The 22,489-nt window shown below is 40.5% G+C and overlaps 1 protein-coding gene across 8 annotated transcripts in view; it reads right to left on the reverse strand.

The window, feature by feature from the left end:
• Positions 1–22,489, reverse strand: part of DNAJC6 (DnaJ heat shock protein family (Hsp40) member C6) — a 482,733-nt gene that overhangs the window by 191,983 nt on the left and 268,261 nt on the right. For all 8 annotated transcript variants that reach the window (XM_069232500.1, XM_069232501.1, XM_069232498.1 and 5 more), the window contains 3 exons: positions 19,489–19,611; positions 9,197–9,330; positions 4,219–4,413 (listed from right to left, as the gene is read on the reverse strand). In XM_069232500.1, the coding sequence (XP_069088601.1) occupies positions 4,219–4,413; positions 9,197–9,330; positions 19,489–19,611 (452 nt within the window). The remainder of the gene's footprint in view (positions 1–4,218; positions 4,414–9,196; positions 9,331–19,488; positions 19,612–22,489) is intronic.

Genomic DNA, 22,489 nt, shown 5'->3' on the forward strand with positions numbered 1-22,489 from the left:
GAATTGGAGTAGTCTCCACCGTGATTAAATCAAAGGTCCGCCCACATCGAAATTTGATGGGCGGACCTCTATGTTGTTGTTAAACATACTCCATTTCTGTTATGATGGAGTATGCTTACACCAACATATAAATCTGGCTCAAAGTCTCAAGGGATATTGAGAAAGGAAGCAGTGGACAAATTATGAATTGAGAAATCGAAACCTGCATGATAAGATTTTTGTGCAATTTAGAATGGAACCACGTTGGCCATTAGGTGCTTTAACTTTCATTATGACTACAAATATTCTAATTTATATTTCAAAATCAAACGGAAGCTGCTATGCTATGATCTCTAAGGCCATCATTTGTGATTGTGTATTTACACAAACAAAACGATTCACTACACTCCCATTCTGAAAAATGCTCTCGCCTCAAACCACAAGCAAATATGGGTTGACCTTATTATAATTATTCACAAAACATGGCAAGAAGATCAGATCTAAATATATATATATATATATATATACATATATATATATATATATATATATATGTGTATATATAGTAAATACATAGGATTTCTCTGCCCACAACTGTACTAAACTGGCTTACCATGTCCTCAGTCTGTATTCTCAGTGATTAGAGACAGCTGGGCACTTTTCTGAAACATTTCTTGATTGGTGTTCTGATAGATGCCCTTTCGAGGTGGCATGTTTGTGATGTGGCCACACCTTACTTTCTAAAACTTATAAATATGGTTCTCTAGAGCAAGAGATATGACTAATTTACAATGCAAAGAGCTGCACATGAGAAGTTCTCCGAGATCAAATGATAGAATTCCATAGGAAATAACTAACACAGATGGGAATAAAACTCTCAGATATCCCCTGGCCACCCTAAGAGATTAATGGCCTCATTATGAGTTTGGCAGTTCCAAAGCGGGACCACCAAAGTCACGGGGAGGACGACACCACCATGGCAGTGGCGCCCTGTGGCCTAATACAATGTGGCCGGTGGGAACATTGTCATAGAGCATTCCTGCCAGTCAGTGCTACAACATAGCACTTGCCACTCTTAAAGGAGCAGAGTGCTATCTCGTAGCACAGAGGGGGCCTAACAACACCCTCAGAATGCGCAGGTGCTGGGTAAAGGGAGCCCCCCTGTGGCCCCCAGCACACCGTCACCACCAGCTTTTCCATGCAGGTGAAACTGCCATGGAAAGGCTGGTGGTGAGGGGAGGTGTAATCAGCCGCCCTGGCTGGGTACAACTCAGACTGCCGTCACCACACCAGGAACCATGTTCCCGGTGGGGACGGTAGTCCTCTGGCGCATCTGCCTGCCAGGGTTGTAACTGGGTGGTCAGACCGCCCAGATTGTGGCAGTCCAACCATCACTGCGAGTGTGGTGGTCCTCAAACCGTCACACTTGTAATGAGGCCCTAAATATCATCCGCACCCTCAGAAAGTGTTCAAAAAAACCTCTTCTAGCTATAAGGGTAAATACCCCCAACTACTTAAGTGCCTACCCTGTACTTGCCTCACACCATTCTCATCAAATAAAGGAGCAGAAACCTCTACTATATGTATTGGTTTATTTATGCTACAGCTCTCACAGAAGGGTATCACACCAATAAATAATAGATATAATAAATTTAACACTGCAGGCCTTTGATCAAGCCCTTAGATATATATAATGTTAAATGTTCTACATACAATGGCATACAAGAAAAAACTACCTCTCAACTCTCTAATCGCAAGCTAATAAATTAAAAATACTACTGAAGTCAATAGGTCGTTTTTATGTGATAACATTCAGTCTTTAACCATCTCCACCCCTCACCCCCCACACACACACAAATACAATATGAGATAACAGAAGGTGGCACACTAAATAAAGTGGATAAACAAATTAAACAATAAAACAAATTACACAACTCACACATCCTACTGAAGCACCCACAGATAGCTCCCAAATAAACACAAATACCCTAATATTAAATGCAAATGTTCCCATATACAATGGCAGTTTAAATGTTCTCAGGGAAAGTGTCAAGGTAAAAACACTTGCCAACCTTCATTTGGTAAAGCCGTTCTCAAAGGAAATGTGCTAGCTAGGTTGACTCGAACCATCAATAGATTTTAAATCAACTGCTAGTACATTTGGACAGGAGCTCTTGGAAGGTATGACAGAAAACATCAGCTGACTGGACATGACAGCCCAGATGGCTTGACAGGAGCCCCTAGAATGCAGGGCCAGAACACTAAAATACTGAATAGAACCACTTAACAGGGTAGGAAGGAACTATCATGTCTGAAAAATGTGGCAATTTGCCTCAGCACTGCATATTAGACATGACCCTTCAGCACTGTTGAATACAGCCCTTAAAACTGCAGGTTGGACAGAAGCCCTGGGCAATACATACCAGACGTTCTTCAAAAGAATGGTCCTGAGCTTTCAGCAACTCAGGCTGGACATAAGCCTTTCAGCTGGACAGGAGGCATTATGAGGCAGAACAGGTGGCCCCAGGCACTACGGGATGAGCAATAGCTCACAAAATGGCAGACTGGAAATAAGCCATTAGTATTGCCATTCTGAGACAATAGCAAATGTGCTCAATTACTGTTTTTGGAAATGATTTCAAATATGAAACTAATATAGAACAAAATAGACATTCATCTAGTATGTGATCCTGAACCATTACTTTGGCTGTTCCCCCAAAGCAGAGTCACTATATATATTCATGTTTGTGGTAAACATTGCATTGTCACTGCTTTGCTGAAACTACACCGGAGATTCATGGACAACACCCATTTCCAATGGTCTCAGGCAAACACCTTCAAAAGCACAGCTTACAAGGAGACAGTTTTGTGTTGAGCAGGATTTATAATGGTATAATGAACACACCCCTCCGATGTTGATATAGCCATTTGTAAGATATGTACTTCACATATTATATTGCATTCTCATGACTGATTTATGAATAATAAAGCATTTATTGAGGCCCACTTATAATGTTGTCACGTAGGCTCTCATTATCCTAATGAGACTACTGGATTTGGGCGGCAGAATCGCCTACGGTGTGGGGGACTGAGTCTAACCCACTACTGGTGACACCTGTCAGCCTAATCCGGGTTTTTGCTCCAAATAACTAGCAGTGCCTCATCTCCACCCAAAAGCAGGGATGATTGGGCAGCCGAGTGCATGACACAATTGACTCCTCAGGGAAATCTTGGTCACTCAGATCGCATCCGTTTCTCTCAGTTACATTAGTCTCACACATACAGGGACAATCAGAGGCAATATATGTTTCAATAAGGTTTTAATGAAGCAACTGTATCTTAGATAATAAAGCATGTACTGCAATAACCTGGACGATAAAGCATGGCAGGATTAAAATTGTGACAAGGAGAGTGAAGCATAAGAATAACACTACTATAGTGTCACTAGAATCAATAGGCTAATTCCTACATAGGCTATATTAGAGCACAGCATGTTAAGCTCTGTTTCTGCCCTTCAGGTTCCCCTGGGAAGATATCATCCCACATACCTGAGCAAAGGCCTGAAGTCTGCATGACCAGCTGTAGCAAAGTGTTCAGCAATCAGCATACAGTGGTGGTCATCTGGCTGGACTTTCCCTCTAACGTGTATGGGATAGGTAACTGTTTTTATAATAAAACAGCTCATGTTCTGGGAAAATGTCCCTATGTAAAGATGTGCATGTTTCTATGAATACCAGGGACAAAGCGTTACAACGTTTACCGGCAACCTATCTTACTCCAGCCTTGAGAGAAGCACAGAGTGAAAGAAATGTCTTGTTTAAGAATACAGTGCTGGCCTAAGCAAAGAACATCTAGCTAGAGAGAAATAAAACAAGATCACAAATGTGGCTATTGTTAAAATAATAAACAAAGCTGAATAAAATATATCTAGGTTAAAGTGCACAGCGGCAGGCCTGGTTTTGCTAAAATAACGTGCATGGAGCTGTAACTAAAATGGCTACACAACAATGTGAATATTACAATGGTAACTGGCATGCATTTTCTTTACTTGTGATGGTTTTCAAAATGTATATCAATATGAATCTAGAGTGCCCCTAGAGGTGCACCTTACAGTTTAATGTGTCTACTGCTGTTTACACAAGGAACATGAGAACATCTTTACACCCAGAAAAATATCTCAAAAACAACATGTGACAGAGTGGATCAGATTTGTAGCCCTGCATCAATTAGTTCACTTGCCTCATTCTTTCATAGTCTTGTGCTGTTGTGAAGATTTTGGTTTCTCCAATAAGTATATCACAGAAAGGTCGACATCCGTTTCTCTGCTTATTAAAACAAGGGACAGGACTGATGGTGACTGATTTAATGTTAACAGGTTTACAGTGAGGATGGACAGGTTTGTCACTAACGAGGTCACAAATATACCCAATGTATCTGCAATACAAGAAGTTCACCATCAGTTTGCACATTATTCTGGTAAAATAACTACACAGATGATCTGCATTAAAATTCAGAAACTTCAATCTTATATCAGGATGCCCAGGTCATCAAACTACCTTTGAAAACAAAGACGTGAACACTTTCTCAAAATTCTACAGTTAAATTTCTGATGCTACATACTCTGTTTAAAAAATATTTTTAGTTAGTGTCCTGTTAACATGAGACCTAAAATAAAATTGATATTGTTAAAATGCCTGAGCAAATGATCACTGACTATTTAAGTAAACATATTTAACATAATTTGGCATATTTATAGATTAAACCTGTAAACGTTATGGCATGACCATATGGCTATTGAACATTTGCCATTTGGTCACGTCATTACTGGTGTGTAACATAATCCAATTGTGCCTATAAGAAATTTTACACTGGTACACCATGTACTAAACTGCAATTGTAAATGTCTATCCTTTTAATTATAGGATACTGACAAAATACTGATGCTATTGTCATCCTAAACATGGCCAAAACATAGGATGTACCATTTTTCTCATGTTTGGTAGATATTCAGATAACTATCATGATGGATGAGGACAATAATCTTGGAATTGTTGTTTTCCTCCATGCCTATGTTTGCTACATGGGGCATCAATGCCCTTAAAAGTGGTCCCAGGGTGGCTTTCAGACTTACTGCTGCTGTGACATAAGCATGAATTGTGTATTCTGCAGGTATCACCAAAAGGTTTGTGGACGGGTTGATCCTCCATGCCCCTGGCAGTTTTGGGCAAATGTTTGTTCCCTAGGAGATTTAGGCCCATATTTATACTTTTTGATGCAAACTAGTGTTGGCGCTGGTTTGCGGCAAAAAATGTACTGCCGGCTAACGTCATTCCTATGCTCCAGGCGGGCACCTTATTTAGGGATTGACATTAGCCGGCGCTGCGGGCTGGTCAGAGTAAAAAAAATGACTCAAACCAGGCAGTGCTGGCGTAGGGAAAAATGGGTGTTGTGCGTCAAAAAATGGTGCAAGTCAGGTTAGAGTAAAAAATCATGGCTCAAACCAGACTTGTGCCATTTTTTGATGCACAACCCCCACTGAAATTACTCCTGTCTCAGCAAAGACAGGAGTCATGCCCCCTTGTCCAATGGCCATGCCCAGGGACTCCTGGGCATGGCCATTGGGCACAGTGGCATGTAGGGGGTCCCAAGTTAGGCCCCCCATGCCACTGTAAAAAAAAAAAAAATGATACTTACCTACATTTACCTGTACTTACCTGGGATGGGTCCCCCCATCCATGGGTGTCCTCCAGGGGTGGGCGAGGGTGGCAGGGGGTGTCCCAGGGGGCAGAGAAGGGCACCTCTGGACTGCTTCCATGGTCAGAGACCATGGAAGTGAGCCCAAAGGCCCCTTAAGCCTGCCCTCACCCAGGCATTAAAAAAAGATGCACATCAGGCTGTGCGCCGTTTTTTAAGGCCCACCCCCTCCTGTGCGTCAAAATGATCCAGGAGTATAAATAAGGCGCACATGCCTTAAAGTCACTTTTTGGATGGGAACGCCTACCTTGCATGTCATTAACGCAAGGCAGTTTCCCACATCCAGAAAATGAAGCACACAGAGTATAAATATGCCCCTCAATGTTTAACTGATTGAAGTGCCTGTCAATCCATTGCTGTCTCTTCTCAATATGCAGGAGTCTGACTGGCAAACGTTTGCCTTTAGAGTCAGTCAATGGATGTCCCACCATTTGGAAAGGATCCATATTTTAGTCCTCTGTAGATTGGTGACGCGATGAGCTGGAGAGGACTGGAACTGGAGAAAAGGACCTTGAACTGTACAGAGTTCAGTGACGAGCTCTGCTAGAGAAATTCTGCAAACTCACCAACGGACAGGAGACGATCAGAACAAATTGATACAATTATGTGTGGAGTAGGCTAAATGTACTTTCCCAGGACTGGAGCTACTGACTAAGAGCTGGGGGCTGAAGAGCCGGATGATGTTCTCATCGACAGAAGAACCAATCATGTTAATGGAACTTGACTCTCAAAGTAACGTAGACAAGTGGTAAACAAAAACTATAGGTTACAGTCATAACCCCTGATAAGGTTGACCAATTGGCAAATTGTGGGACGGACTGAGAGACCCTAATAAAAAATCATGACATGAGAGGAGAAATCAGAATGGAGAGGTGAAAGTTGATGACTTCAGGAGACGCTGTCTGAAGTGCTGAAATTTGGGCTTGGGCTCTGTGAGCCCGAGCCTAGCTGATGACTGATGACCTGGAGACAAAGACTGACTCATTGCTGATCTATCTTGGATAGGTAGCTATAACTTGACTGATTAATGTGTGCTTTTTCCTTCTAGGTACCAACTGCGCTGCTTAGAAATGTTTTCTCTTTTAGTTAGATTTTTTTCAAATTATTGGTTTTTGACTACATTGTTTTTCGCATGATGACCCACATGCTGATGCTAATCTGAGATAGGTAGGCTGTCAAGGGTGACTAATGGTCACTTTGACTTAGACTGACTGACTCACAATCCTGAATTATTCAATGTTCATGAAATTGCCACGCCTAGATTTATGTTGTTTTGCATATTAATAAAATCTTGATGAATCATTGCTCATGTTGCTAATAAAGTTTTAATAATCATGGATTCGTTGCATAGAGGTTTTGATTAGAATTGTAATTAATAAGGAATAAAACGAACTAACCTTCTTGTGAGTGATGGTATTTTATTATTAGACTAGTTTTGGGTATTATGTGTAGGTCGGAATGATTTGTTGATGTTTTTCACTGTCACCACTTGGCTAGGATACTCTCTGCGATCCGAAAGATTCATTGACCTATACGCGTCCGCTTGTAAGTTTACTTACTAAGGACAAGGCGGGCTAGCAAAACTATACCTGGTCCCTTAAGTGGATCAAGTCACAAGAAATGCTTCTACACCTTGAAACCTTTTGATGCATCTTCTTTCATCTAGCCTTCCCTCAGACGCTTCAAGCCTCTAGCAAACTAGCCATGAATAAACAAGACTATGCAAATCATCTCTAACAAGGGGTCCCACTCTTCCCACCAGAAAGAATCCAAAATGCAGCAGCAAGGCAGCACACATGGCAGTATATCACACCAGTGCCCCCAAAAATTGACTGGCTTCTTATTCTAAACTAATACCTGGTATGAGCATTACAACCTACAAGTATAAATACAATAGTGGGACCACTTTCTCCATAAAAACCCCAAAATTATTGAATTCCTTTGTAACAAGGATAACAAATATTCAAGTTCACATAGAATTAAGGAAATTCAGAAATGAGGGAATATCTGGTTCTTCCCAACAAATGGCATAGAATCACACTGACCAATAAACAGATTTCATCACTAACGACAGTAAGTATGGACATCAAATAACTTAGGAGAACCCAAGAAGAAAAACCTGTTTCTCTCAAAGGTGGTTGACATGATCACAAGTGCAATTATCTGTCAATCTATTTAATTCCAATCCAGGATTTAACAGAGCTACACAACTCAAACAATGCCAGAATATCTTTCAGAACACCAAAACACTCGTCACAGAGGCCCCATTCAAATCCTTATGCCATTCAAAGTAGACACAACAATAAAATATTATAAAACTTGTGAGTTCTATCCTTCTAACTCTCACTCTTCTTTGCTCTGCCACATGCTTAAGTGCATCAATTAAAGTCAAGATAACAGTGCCACCCTGGCCACCAGGGATTGCACAGGAACACTTCCCACAAAGGCCTGTACTGGATGCTGAAAAGGCTTGTTGAGTTTCCTATTTAATTGTGTGATATAAGGACAGCTCCTCCCAGTAGAAATGGTGCCACTCTGTTTGTAATGATACAAGTGAAACCCATCTAATGTCTCATTAAGAGGAGCACAGCGTAGAAATGGTTCTCAGTTTAGAAAAATCAGTTGTTAAGGCTTGTTCACATGCATTGCCTGAAACTAATGACTTCAATTGGACACACAAAGAAGCCGATGTTTGACACTCTTTGCCCAGAGCTACACTCCAACAGTCCTGCTATGGCCCTTCTCACCCAATGCTCCACAGAGCTCATGTAACATCCTTCTGGGTGACCATGAGCACATAAGTGTCTAGGTTTAAGGATGCATAACCTCTCTCTGAGTGGAGCATTTAGCAACATGCTGCCAAACTGCCGGGAAACTGCAAAGTCTTCTCTTGAGTGAGTGTAGTCCCTAGTACGCTCTAGGCACTCATGTAACAAGTCCAATGTGTTTCTGAACCACTATGGGGGTTTAGCATGTTATATGAATTCAACTACAATGTAATAGATTAACAATGATGACATATAGAATATCATTCATTTTGAACCACATCTGATGTATTATCAACTAATGGAACTGCTCATAGCTAGCTATACATTGAGCGTTTACCAAATAGTTTAAAAATATTTGCTGCCTGAGGGCTGGGTTTGGAACCTAAAGAAAACACAATATTATGCATATGTACACAGCGGATAAGTCATGGTCTTTGGGTGACATATTTCCTTACCCAGACATGAAGACCAAATGAGTTCTGTTTAATAACAACACGTCTTATGTTGGAAGCAGGCAATTCACATTTTATGCAATGCCAGCAGAATACAGTCTTACTCATACTTACAAGATCAATTAAATTACTGATTCCATACATATACATGAATCTTTAAATAATAATTTGGAAGTATTACACAATAAGGATGTTGATTGTAACATCTGCAATTGAAACAGAATTTCAAGCCGCATTTAGTACCTTCTGTGGGATGGCCAAAGTCCGATTCCTGGTCTTTTTGAGTTGAGCAACTGAATAGCAGGAACTGGATTAGAGAAGAGATGACAGAAACAAAACATGGCGCTGACCAAAACTGCTGAAGCTGCACGCCCATCCTGTTAAGCAAAATTTGAATGTATATCTTCAGGGCAATGGTAATTTGTTAAGAAAAGCTATACATTTTGCCAATAGCCTAGCACTCACAAAGGTTAACCTTGTTGTCATGTACTATAAACCATCAGTCACCTTTCTTTTAAACCAGAATTAGTGAAATCCAGCATGTTAACTCATGTTAGTTTAAAAAAAACAAAGGGCCTCACTATGACTTTGGCGGTCCACAGGACCGCCAAACCTGCAGGGAGGATGTCCCCCCACCAAGAGTATTACAAAACATTGCAATACAAGTTCGATGGGAACAGTGCTAGGCTATTGGCCTTGGCTCCTTTGAAGGAGCTGAGGGCAATATCCTAGCACTCCAGCACCCTTGAATGTGCACTGTCTGCAAAGCAGACAGTGTGCATTCCAACAATGCTGGGAAGGGGGCACCTGCACTGCCCATGCCATGGGCAGTGCAGGCCCCCCCGTGGCCAACTGCACTGGCTTTCTGGCAGCCTTTTCATGGCAAGGTCCTCGCCATGAAAAGGCTGGCAGAAAGTGGGGTTGTAATTAGCCAGGCAGTGCTGAGTTGAGCACAGCCCAGGCTGGCCACAACTCTGACCGCCGTCACCACATCGGGAACCATGTTCCTGGTGGGGATGGCAGTCTTTAGGTGTGTCTGCCCACCAGGGTTGTAATTTGGCAGTCGGATCACCTGGAGTGCGGCGGTCCGACCATCACCGCAAGTGTGGCGGTCCTCTGACTACCACACTCATAATGAGGGCCAAATAGTACATTTAATGAAACAGCAAATGCATTGTTTCAGGATCAGCCAAATAAGGAAAGAAGGAAATAACTCCCTACCACGAGCAAAACGAAATATAATAGACTGGTAAGTAGCTCTTTAAATCTATCTGCAGCTTTGACATAGTAACAAAATGTAAATAATAAAGGAAATATTAAAGAATAAACGGTAAAGTGATATAAATACCGTCTACATATTTTAGAATTTAAGGTCTTGAGAAGACAGGTGAAATGGCCAGTATCTTATTTGTAAATTATGTTTGCTAATTCCATTCATTTTATGGGAAGACACTTCCATATTGGGTCCAATATTATTGTTGGTTTACTTGCAGACCATTTAAATAACAGACAAATGCCTTTCAGAGAATGTCAAGGAAAAGAGCACAGCCAATGGAATAACTGATTGAACCACAAACCATGTTACAGATGTTTTAGAGAAATCTAACTTGAGCACTTGATTCCTCTTTACTTACTGCTCTTCAGTCCATTTTACTCTTCAATCATCTTTTGCATGCTTTCATGTTCATTCACTAATTTATAAATGTATTGCCAAACAACGGTATACTAACAATAAACGGTAGTTGGTAGTCCATATTCAGGTTGGATTTGGGAGAAATCCATAAGGCCCTCATTGTCAAATAGGCCACCCACCATCTTCCAGTTGGCTTCTTGCCAACATATAAACAGTGAACGATGCAATCTAGGGAAGGGTTGGGGGTGTGTCGGGGTTATCTATTATGGGCGTTTGCAGCGAGATGGGGATTGACAGTTTCTGTCTGATTTGTGCCTCATCTCAAACTCCCATTGTAGCTCACAGTATCAGTGAGATATAAACCCCCACTGATTGGTGTTGTTTTGGAAGCCATGGCACCTTCAAAATATGTATGCCAGCTCCAGCTTGATCTATAAAACACCAATACTTTTCAATGCTAGGTCTACACCATTTCACCATGTAACACAGTTGTGCGGCCTCATAATAGCATAAGAAAAGAGGAATGCCCGGGCCACCCTCCACTTGGGGGCAAATATGCCTGTTCTCTCGCCATATGCACCTTTTTCCCTTCCCAAAAAAAGTCCTCAACAAGGAGTTGTATTTTATCAAAAATATGTGAGGGTGAGTGGAGTAGGAGTGTTTGCATAACATAAAGAACCTTTGGTAATAGTGTCATCTGAACAGCGGCTAGTCATCCCAGCCAGGAGAGACTGTGTCCCTTACATTTGGAAAGGTCAGATTGAGTAAGTGTCATTATTGCAGCATAGATACGTTCTGAGATACGTCCAACTGTGTGATGGACCTGTAATCTCAGGTACTCTAGTCCCTGTGAAGCCCAGACAAATGGCAATTGACCTTAGAGTAATGTTTTGGTCAGCCTTCGGAATAGTAAGGTTCAACATTGAGTATTTCTGGAGCTTTGTTTTAAAGCCGGATGCCAATCCAAAAGCAGTCAGTTCTCGCATCACTGCTGGCAAAGAAGTTTGTGGATTGTATAGTACCAATAAAACATCATCAGGATTTAATGCCGCCTTATGTTCTCTGCCACCCATGGATATGCCCTTGATATCTTGACTGCTTCGTACATGCTCCACGAAGGGCTCCATATATACAGCATATAGCAATGGGGATAAAGGGCAACCCTGCTGGGTACCCCTAGAAATGCTGAAAGGCCGCAACAAGTGTCTGTTAACTCTCAATATCGCTTTAGGGGCGGAATGAATACATTGGATCCACTGCTGAAATAGTGGACCAGGGCCAAGCGTCTTTAACACAAGCGCAGGTGTGGCCAGTGGACCCGATCTAAGGCCTTTTCAGCCTCTATGGAGATGAGAAGGACTGGGATGCGGGAATGCTGTCCAGAAGGTGGCAAATAAATGTTGTGCAGTCACTACAGTTTCTTTCTGGTATGAAACCCGTCTGGTCAGGGTCTATTACGCCTTGCATGTATGAGGCAAGGTACGAGCCATATACCAGTGAAAATGTTGGCATCTACATTAAGTAGAGAAATAGGTTGATATGAGGAGCACTGCACTGGGTCTTTACCGGGATTTGGAATTATTGTTATTGTCGCAGCTTGCATAGTATCAGTCAGGGTACCAGTAGAGCTGAACTAGTTATAGAGGCACACCAGAGTAGGGGCCAATATTAGTCCAAAGGCTTTATAGAAGTCATAGGTATAGCTATTGTGTCCGGGTCCCTAGCCTGGCTGTAGACAGTTTATGGCCATGAGTGCCTCAGTAGGGGAGATATCCCCATCTAGTTTGGAGGCCTCTTCCTGAGGAATACAGGTTAGCAGGACCTGTGGCAGGTAGGATTTGACATTTCCTAAGTATAATTCCTCTGCTGTGTAAAGGGCGGCATAGAAGTGTTGAAATTCCTGTATGGGCTGCTCATCTTGGTGAATTGTGTAACTATCAGGGCCTACCAGTTTCTGCACGTGGTGCTTAACAGCTTGAAATCACTAGTGGTGAGCTAGCAACTACCCTACTTTGTGCCTGCCAGCATTGTATGTTTGGTTTGCTAGCAACAAGGCGTATTCTGCCATGTCCATGTCAATAACTTTGAGTTGCTTGTGTGCCATTGTAAGTTGGGTTCACGTAGTGAACGAGCACATTTGTTTGCGTGTCCCCACGAGATCCTTCATGGTGGATTCTAACTTAGCAAAAGTGTCTCACCTGTCTTTGTTGAAGTGGGCAGCTGTCATAAAAAACTGGCCCCATATAACTGCCTTCAATATGTCCCACAGTAGGGCTATAGGTGCATCTGATATGTCATTGGTGGCTAAAAATGAATTGATGGCAGCTGTAATTTTTGTGACTTTCTAGTCATAGGTGAGCAGTTTGAGATTAAGGCACCATGAACGGGGGGAGGTGTGGAGCTTTGGAAAGTAAATGGTCAAAAAGGGTGGCCACTCCATAGTCCACTGCAACAGTTGTGGCAGCGATACATGGGGATATGAAAAAGAGGTCAACTCAGGCATAGGTCTGGTGGGCCTCAGAGAAAAAAGTTTAGTCTTGCGCAGTTGGGTTCTTCGGTTGCCACACGTCCACCAGCCCCACTTCAGCTACCCATTGCTTAAAGAATGTAGAAAGGGCACTCGTATACCCCACCCAGGCACAAAGTGTAAGCTATAATATCTGTGTCTGGGCATTAGCAATAATGCAGCCTATTGCATCCGTGATAAAGGCCTCTTGGTGCTCATTCGGGACATAGAGGTTTGCCAATATGAATGTGCGGTCATGTAGGTCTAGTTGCAATAAGAGAAGCCTGCTAGGTCAGGTCCAAATCCATTTGTGCCACCTTCCCTGGAAAACGTGTGGCAAAAAGAATCATCACTCCTGCCTTCAAACCTTGCCCTGAAGAAAAGTATTGGTGATCGAACCATTATGAGCATAGGGGGCACCAATCAGCTTTAAGGTGGTGGGTTTCTTGGAGGAGGCAAATGTCACACTTGGTGTCCCTAAGGAAGGAGAGGGGTGGAAGGAGTTTTGTTGGGGTATCAAGTCCCCGAACATTCACGCTAAGAATATTAATCAAGGATGGGTGGTAGAGCAATAAAATTAAGAGACGGTCAGAGATTAAATACATGTCCCCCGCGGCTTGGCTGTACCGTGGTGTTTGAGGGTAGGCCAAGAGGTGTGGGGTTGTGAACAGTGAATCGAGTGAAGGAACAGTGGACAGGATAATGGGGGAGAACAAGAAAGAGTACAAGTTGGTTCCCACCTCGGAACATGGAAGACCAAAACCTGAGCTTCAATGTCATTGGCAACAAATTGCGGCTAACCTTCAATCCATTGGAGCCTAGGAGCTCTGCTGCCATAAAATTACAACAACTAACAGGGCAGCACTCATCCCCGGGCTGCTGTAGGTGTCGAGCCAGAGGAGCTGTTGTACCAAAAAGGAAAAGGGTCCATGTCTTTTGTCTTATCAACCTCTGGTCGTCAGAACAGCCTCCAAGACATCAGTTGTCACTATCAGGATCTAATGCGTTGTCGTGCCTTTCTAGTTGGTGCAGCAATGCTGCCCGTTCCGTACAACTTTCCTTCTCTGTAGGCTTATGGACTGGTTTCTTCATCTCGGGGTAGATGGCAACAGAGTGGAGGATTCCCCGGAGAGAGTAGCCATGTCCAAATGAGAACGGGCCTCACCTGGGGTCCTAATAATTCTAGTCTCATTGGTCAGACAAATGTAAGCCTAAAAGAGTGTCACTATTAGTACTTGGCCACTTTATCTCAAAGAAAGTCAGTCAGGGGTCAGAGGAATCGATGACGTCATAGTGTGATTGGGGAGAAGTCCTGGAAAAGCTTGACCTTAAGGCCCTGCAATTCAAAGGAGTTCCTGTCCCAGCCTGCAGAAATGATATCTTCCTTCTGTCTATAGTAGTGGAGACACTTAAGGCTATCTTGCGGTTGGCCTGGTGATGACCAGCCTTGTGAGTACTGTCAAGTATTATCGAGTCCACAAGTTCCGAGGCCATCTGTCAAAACAGGCTAGTGACAAATTCCTGCAAGATCAGTGGAGCCCCAAAGGATCAGCCTGACATGGGCCCATCTAGGACACACCCCCAGCAGCTGCTTTTAAACCCATAAGTTATTTCTAAACACAGCACCTACCAAACTCAGCGCCAGGTGTGGCTGCACTGGTTGCCCCACCCTAAAGCTAGTCCTGTGTTAAGCAGATTAAGCCTGTGACAATATGGTGGGGGGCCATCAATCCCAGAATAGGAGGAAGAAGTACCAGAGAAGGCTGATTTCAATAAAGCATTGAAGAGAACTTAGAATGAGGCATCTTTATTAGTGAAGCCTGTGGAATGCAGTGGCTGGGGATGAGCCAGTAACCACCGCCCCTGACATGCAGTTCCAAGCAAGGATTTCACAACCAAGATACTATAGCCTAAAAGACCACAAAATATTCATAAATGTACACCAGCCCAGCCTTGAATAAGACTACCACCACACATGGCCACTCACAATTACTGCAAAAAATCCTCATAGGAAATAATAAAGGCACAGACTTAAAATCTATCCCCTTAGAAAATTATGCTACATTAATTAAATTTTTTAATTTAATATTAATCAGAAATATAATCGTTTGTTAGTTTTAATAAGTAGAATTACATTAAAAATTAAAACAATTGTTACTTTAAAAATGAATATATACTTAGGCTAACAACAATTATGCATTTATACTTTAATTAAAAAATTCATTTAAATTCATTTATATTAAATTTAGTGAATATCAATTGAATATTGATATGCTTGTGTGGGTTGGATTTATATATTTCATTTAAACAATACTATTCATAAGATAAATTAATGTGCTTTAACTATTTAATACAGATTTAATATGATAATCAAATGTGCTGTGCCATGTTATTTTATTAATTTTATGTTATTAATCCTTATTTTAAATTAATTCACACATCTATTTTACATTGAAACATTTATATGAGTGTATTTTTTACATTAACATACCTGTATTTTTTTTTTTAAGAAATAAGCTAATAACCCTTATCATTATTTCCTATACTTTACCACTGAGAGATCTCCAGCCCGTGGCTGAGATCTCTGCCTGCATGTGAAAAGTTAATAGCAATAGTAACTTTACATTCATAAATTTACTATTAAATGTCTTCACACTCCAGCTTTCGGGGGTGGAGATATGAAGTGTTTCAGTGCTCTTAGACAACAAACTTCTGGACTGCAGAGACATGAAACATAAGTAAGGACATTAGCATCATGTAAAGGTCAGTCAGTTAGTGAGCCTATATACTGCAGAACCATTCCTAGTGATGTCAGGTAACAGTCTGGGTACCAAATGGAGAAAATAGCTTCATGAATACAGTGATTTCACAGAGGCATTAGGTGAAAAAGATGAAAATCGAATGACATACATGTCAGAGTAAGACATTCTCACAACAGTGAAGAAAAGAGGAATATATCAGGGTATAGGAAAATCTTTAAAGGTGCAATTTCCTTAATAACTATGTTGCATTTGAGCGATAAATGTTCTACTTAGGCAGCCAAGAAAAACAGGAATCTATCAAGGACTTAAACAGCTAGTTCAACACGGTCAGATTCATAAATTCTCCAATGATGAAGCTTTACATCTCTGCATTATAATGGTTTCTATTTGCATCGCTATGGAGCACACTACTGTGGAATGGTTAGACAATGGGCACCATACTCAAAGATCCAGCTTCCTGGGCATATGATTAGTACCAGTGGATGTAGCTGAAGACATGATGGTAAAACAACAACTAAACCTTGAGCTCCCAGATGTGCACATGTATACCTAGATGGTCAAAACAGCCTGTGAAATGTCCAGAGTACTTTGGACTTCCCTAATGGAATAGGTCGATAAGGCCTTACATCCATGTCACGGATTCATGGACTGTCCAATCCCAGCAATCTGTTTTCTCATTTTCACCACTTTAGAACAACAAAAATTAGTGGCTATCTTTTAAATGCATTAGGACAAACCGTCATTGCAAAATAATATCCCAAGCTTTTTACAAGCTTGGAGTTGATGTTGGGCTTCAAGGTGCAGCTCCAGATTAATGAGGCTTTCTTACCAGTGGCTAAATATCACAGGGAAATAGTGTGTCACTGGCAAGGAGCCACAAAGGAAGAATGGCAGACCCTCCTAAGCTCAGGTATCAGTGAAGAGGATAAACCTTTGGGTGACCCTCCTAGATGTAATGTAAAAAAAGAAATGATGAAGGGAAGGATCAACTGTAAAGTGACATGAGGCATACATACATGGCCATTAAGTGAGAATGACCCACCTCACATCAATAACATAACAGCAAACATTAATAGTCCAATAGTGTTTTTAAAGTTGAATCTGAACATAGGGTATAATTGGTTTGAACTATGCAATTCCCATTATAGGACGAGGTTCACAACTCATATTATACAGTTATGATACAAAAGACTGAGCTCTGGAATCTTATTTGGTAGCAAAATATTTAAGGGGGTCGCAGGAAAGGTTGCAAGTCACATCATTAATCCATCATTATTGCTATCAAGTACATCACTAATATTGCATTTAAATAAGAATACCAAATGCTATGTGATGCAAATCACATCTTCATGTGTGAGTTCTGCAAGACAAATATGAAAGTTCCTATGCATATTTTATCTTAAAAGGTCATGTGTCCATCCCAGTCAAGATGCGCTACTCCTGAGTGCTCTGTTTGTCTGGATATTAGTATGCTCTCTCAATGCAAGTGAGACTTTTGCTACCATAGAAAATAAAAGATGCTCTACCCAACAAGAGTAGGAATACCAGATTTTTATAATGTAACAAGTGACTCCACTCTTGTTCCCCGTGAAGTTAATAACAAAAAAGTCATTAAAAGGTACCATCATCAATAAAGTGCAGCATGCATTCAGCATGCAGAATATTCAGGATATTTAATGTGGCCCCACCTGATAATGTAGGGATTCAGGGGAACGGTAATACTGTTTAAGGTTGCTGCTTATTTTGTGGACTGAATGTGATTCCTGGTCCTCAATGTTTACCAGTATTCTTCATTGTGATGACTGTTAAGTGTTGGCAGAGGAAGACTAGTAGATAATGAAATATGGAAATTAGATTTAAATAAATACTATTTGACTTTAGGGTGATTATCAGAATATGTTTTATTGAGGGTTAGACTTTTTGCACAAAATAAGGGATGATCTAAGATAGGACATAGGCTTCTTTTTAAAAGTAATAAGCCAACCCATCTAACAGGAACTAAACAGAGAATTGCCAACTTGACACATAAAAGAGACTTGAGTTTTTGGACACTAGGAGGTGTTGTTGCAGACTATCTTTAGTGGGTTTTAATGGAAGCTCATAAAGATAAAGATGTGTGCATGTAATGAGTGCAAGGTGATTAATAAGTCAGTAACAACAAATATGGTATCACTAATCACAAAGGAGTTACTGTTAGGTCTTTGGCAGATGTTAACAATTGTTAATATGGGAATGTTTACAAAGTTGCCACATGGCTGTAAACTTGTCTTGGGTTTAGTAGATTCTTTCTTGAAAGGTTCAAAGGACATCTGAGGTAGTGAAAGATGTTTTAGAGGATGTATTTGTTGGAGAGGTTCCACTTGTGGATTGGTCTCTAATAATGGTTTTCAATTTGTTTAGAAGGAAATGTATTTTTATTAGTAGGTGTGTCATAAGGCAGAGGAGAATCAACCTTTGCCTGAAGACCAAGTTGTGAAAATGAATAGGTTGGTGAAATAGTTTATTAATTTTATAGAGAGAGCTGGTATATCATTGACAAAAGCCTTACATTTAACTATTATATTGTACAGGACAGCACAACATTCTGTAAATGTACTAGCCCATTCAAGTTTTTAAGCAAAATGTGAAATTCAAATTTATTATATCCAGCTTGGTTGTTGGAGGAAAAAAAGAAATGAGGGGATGGAGTTTTGAAAGAAATGTGGAGAAAGATGAGTTGCACTAAATGAGTTAGGTTTATACGGATAGGAACAAAGTATGTGTAAAAGAGAAACTGAAGATAGGGGGTAATCAGAGTTGTAGATTTGATGGATAAAAAGTGTTTGGTGGAAGATAACTTTTTCATTGCTATGATCTGTAGTTCGTCCTTCTTGGAAGGTATTAATCATGACCCAAGACGATAAATCAGAGCTCTGAGAGCTGTTGTATGGACAAATGAGCTGAAGATAATTTCTGAACCTTTCTCTATGTATATCTTGTCTACGTTTTCCATCAATATTTTTCTGCATTACCAACTTAACAGTGCCCTTTTATCTAAAGCACACTTTTGAATCAGCACTTAGTGAAATGTGTTGGTTCTCATTGCAATCTGATACTTTAATCAAGTATACAAAAGAAGTGATGTGACTCTGCATGGTTATAATACATGCATTTTTACATGAGCCTAAGTAAAGGAGACCCCTTCTTAAAACGTCTTCTAAAGTTTTAAGGATTTCAGGTCAGGTTTGAGTTTGGAAGGGGTCACAGAGTCAGGTAAGCAATATAAGGTCTGCTCTTACCTGTGTTACATAATCACAACAGTTCCAGACCACTCCTAACTTAATTCACAGAATCACAAGATTTAGATATGGAAGAGGCATGAGACTGGGATTCCTCCTCTCTGCACCCACTCCTGTTTGGTAATTCTTAGTCATTGACTTGTTGACTTATACCTTACTTATTGAAAACTCCTAAGACACAAGCATGGCAAAATTGTGAATTATTTAAACAACTGTGACAACCAATGCCATTATGTTTCCTTCATAAAGATTATAAAAAGCTTTAATACATTAGAAGATGAGCCATTTAGTTTTCAATGTAAAGATTCCAATAAAGTATACTTTGTAAAACTTACAGTTGTTTGCATTGTACTTACCATGCAGTGGATCACACAAACATTTTTGGGGTTCTGTTGTAACCAATTATGCATGTTCTTACAAACAGCGTAGAGGTTGTGCAAACTAGGGGCTTGTCTCACTGGCCAACTGCATTCCGAGACCTTTGATGTTGAAAGAAACTCTTATGAATGATCATATTTCTTTAATGCAATGTCAAAACATGAATCACACAAAAATTATATGCAAGATATTCAGCGTCCTTTTCACAAACCTTTTTTCCAGAGTAGATTTGTTTATAAGTCAACTGGGCTAAAAAAGGTCACAACCCTCTTGTTTATAGCTAAAGCATAGGATCTCTATTTTCAATTCATGTAGCCAAAGAACTGTGCGCCCGATTTAGAGTACCTTTTTTGCAAAACTGAGGGTCTTTCCACCTCACTTAGAGTTGGACGGACCATGAGTATGTCACGGCAGAGATTACTCCGTCCCCAATATATACCTTTGACTTCCTGCAGAGTGATAGCCTTTGGAGAGTTTGACATTTGTCCACCCACTCTATTTAAAGTGGGAGGGCAAGTGTTATGTTTTCACTATCCTTTACTGCCAAGTATGAGCTGGTGACAAGGGGCAGTTGAAACTGTAAAAGTAAACTTCACGCCATCTGAGAAAACTCCCATGGAAAGGGGGTCATAGCTTTTCTTATTTTCAAAAACAACATTTAGCTTTCAGATTTTGTTTTTGAAAATCTTTTTTTTCTAGTTTGACATATAGGTCTGTAATGTTGACAGAGCCACTTGTCAAACTTGTAATGCATGTACAGGAACCACCGTGATGTAACATAAGTAACTGAGAGATCTAGAAAGGAAAATAAAAAAGCAGCACCCCATCCAGCATGCACATGCCATCATCAACCACCTACAAGGATGCAGTGTAGATGCCACACCAAAGACAAAATCCAGACTGATAAGTATGGAGAAGTTTATTTGTTTTCTGTATGTTTGAAGGACTTGCCCATGCAGGGGAGCTCCCTACTTTGACGGACTCTCCTGCACTAAAGGCATGTATCAAACCACTCTTTAAGGGACCAGAAAATTAACCTTTGTAAAATAAACATTTACAATAGGTAGGTCAGAAGGATGGATGGTCTCTGGAATATATATATTCATAGCAGCAAGCATCAGAGCATCAGCATAAGATCTTGTGTTCAACAATATGACAAAAGTCATTTTTGAACACAGTTAATGTTGTTCCATGCAGAAGCAATTCCAGGGATGTAGAAAATAATAGAAACAGAGGAATTTCAATAACTTCACTGAAGATGAAATTAAGATTTAAATTAACAGGCTAACCCAAAAGTATATATCACTCCACATTGTGGTAAAGGATTCAAACAAAATAAAACGGCTTGAAAAGGTAACAAAGACTTGCTTAAAGTAGCTAAAATGTGACTGCATGAAAGGTCTGAATGCCACAATGTTACATTTTGTAGCTTTGGCAGATTCGTGACTGCAGTGGCTCACTGACGCCACTGAAGTTTTACAGAATGGGCGCCATGTTTAAGTGACCCACTCAGCAAAGTTTTCTGTTTTCTGAAAACAAACTCACAAAGTAGGAGTTTTATTTCAGACAACATAAAAATGGCCCTGACATGCATGGAGTTCTTTCCAAGGCACATGGGGTCCTTTGTTCAATTTCTCTACCCACGCCCATAATGGCCCACATGGAGGTGCTGGGTCTGGAAAATTAGTGACCCTCACTGCACCTACACTGTACCCCCATGGACCTTTAGTGAAATGGACTGCCAGGTTAAGGATTTCTCTCAGTTAAGCCAGCAGGGGCTTAACCATTGTAAGCCCCATGTTTCCTCACAACATAAATACAACAGAAGAACCCCAAGTTTAGCTGGGTGTGAGTACTGCCAATATATATTTGTGTTCCTGCTCGGCCAAACCCTAAATTAGACTTTTAATTCATGCAACATGTTGCCAATTAAGCTCATGCATACTACTTTAAAAAACACAAAAATCAAACTGTTTTTCTCAAATGCATGAATAGAAGTTCATAATGCTTTTCCCAGACAGTTCAAGTAACAGAAACGAATATGAGATTAATCGTAAAGTGAATGTAGGTTCACCTTGACAGTTTTAAACCAAGCCAATAACAATCCACCATTTAAATGTTCCAGAGGCAGACACACTTAGACCAAGACCAATCATAAATAAAATGTGTAAACCTCCTTGCTTCTGGCTTCTTATATCAAAGAAACATACTGAACTTTCCAGAGAAACATGACTGTCGTGGCACATCTAATTATTTAAATATGAATTGATGAGTATCCTACTTTTAGAATTCATGTTATTAGAGGACCATGTTATGTAGAATCTGGCAATTGAATTAGGTTTCTCGTGAACACAATGATGTTAGAAACCTAATTAGTTATTCGTGTATGTAGGGGATGGAATAACCACAGAACATTTAATGTTTCACTAGTAATTTAAAATAACCATCTTTCTGCAATTGTTCTTTTTCATAATTGCCATGTGGCTCCCAGTTTGTATATCATTAAAGCCGCTAGGAAGAGAGAAGCTCAAATTGGTAATAGCACTATGTAAGAAACTGTGTTATTAATTGAGAGGTGTGGAAGCCCCACTCAAATAATAAAAACAATCTATGCCATGGTTAACTACAAAAGTCACTGGATAAACCTTTGCTTAACCCTCTGGTAGCTTTGCAGCAAAGCAGTCTGGCTTAATTTAGAGGCAATGTGCAAAGTATTTAAGCAGCACTCAAACAGTGATAAAGTGAAAACACAGCATAAGAAAAATTCCAAACCAATTTAGAAACAGAGTAAAATTTAATAAATAAAATTACACCAATATAACAAAAATCCAATTGGTAGAATAGGAGATATGAGTTTTTAAAGATGTAGGTGAAAATAGCGTCAAGAAGCACCACGTGCCACTCATAGTTATCTGGTCACATTGGATATTGGTAAGTCACAAGTTCAGGCCAAGCACTATGGAGTACAGGTCAGATCCT

This window comes from Pleurodeles waltl, chromosome 4_2 (assembly GCF_031143425.1).
Source record: "Pleurodeles waltl isolate 20211129_DDA chromosome 4_2, aPleWal1.hap1.20221129, whole genome shotgun sequence".
In the NCBI taxonomy this organism is placed as follows: Eukaryota; Metazoa; Chordata; class Amphibia; order Caudata; family Salamandridae; genus Pleurodeles; species Pleurodeles waltl.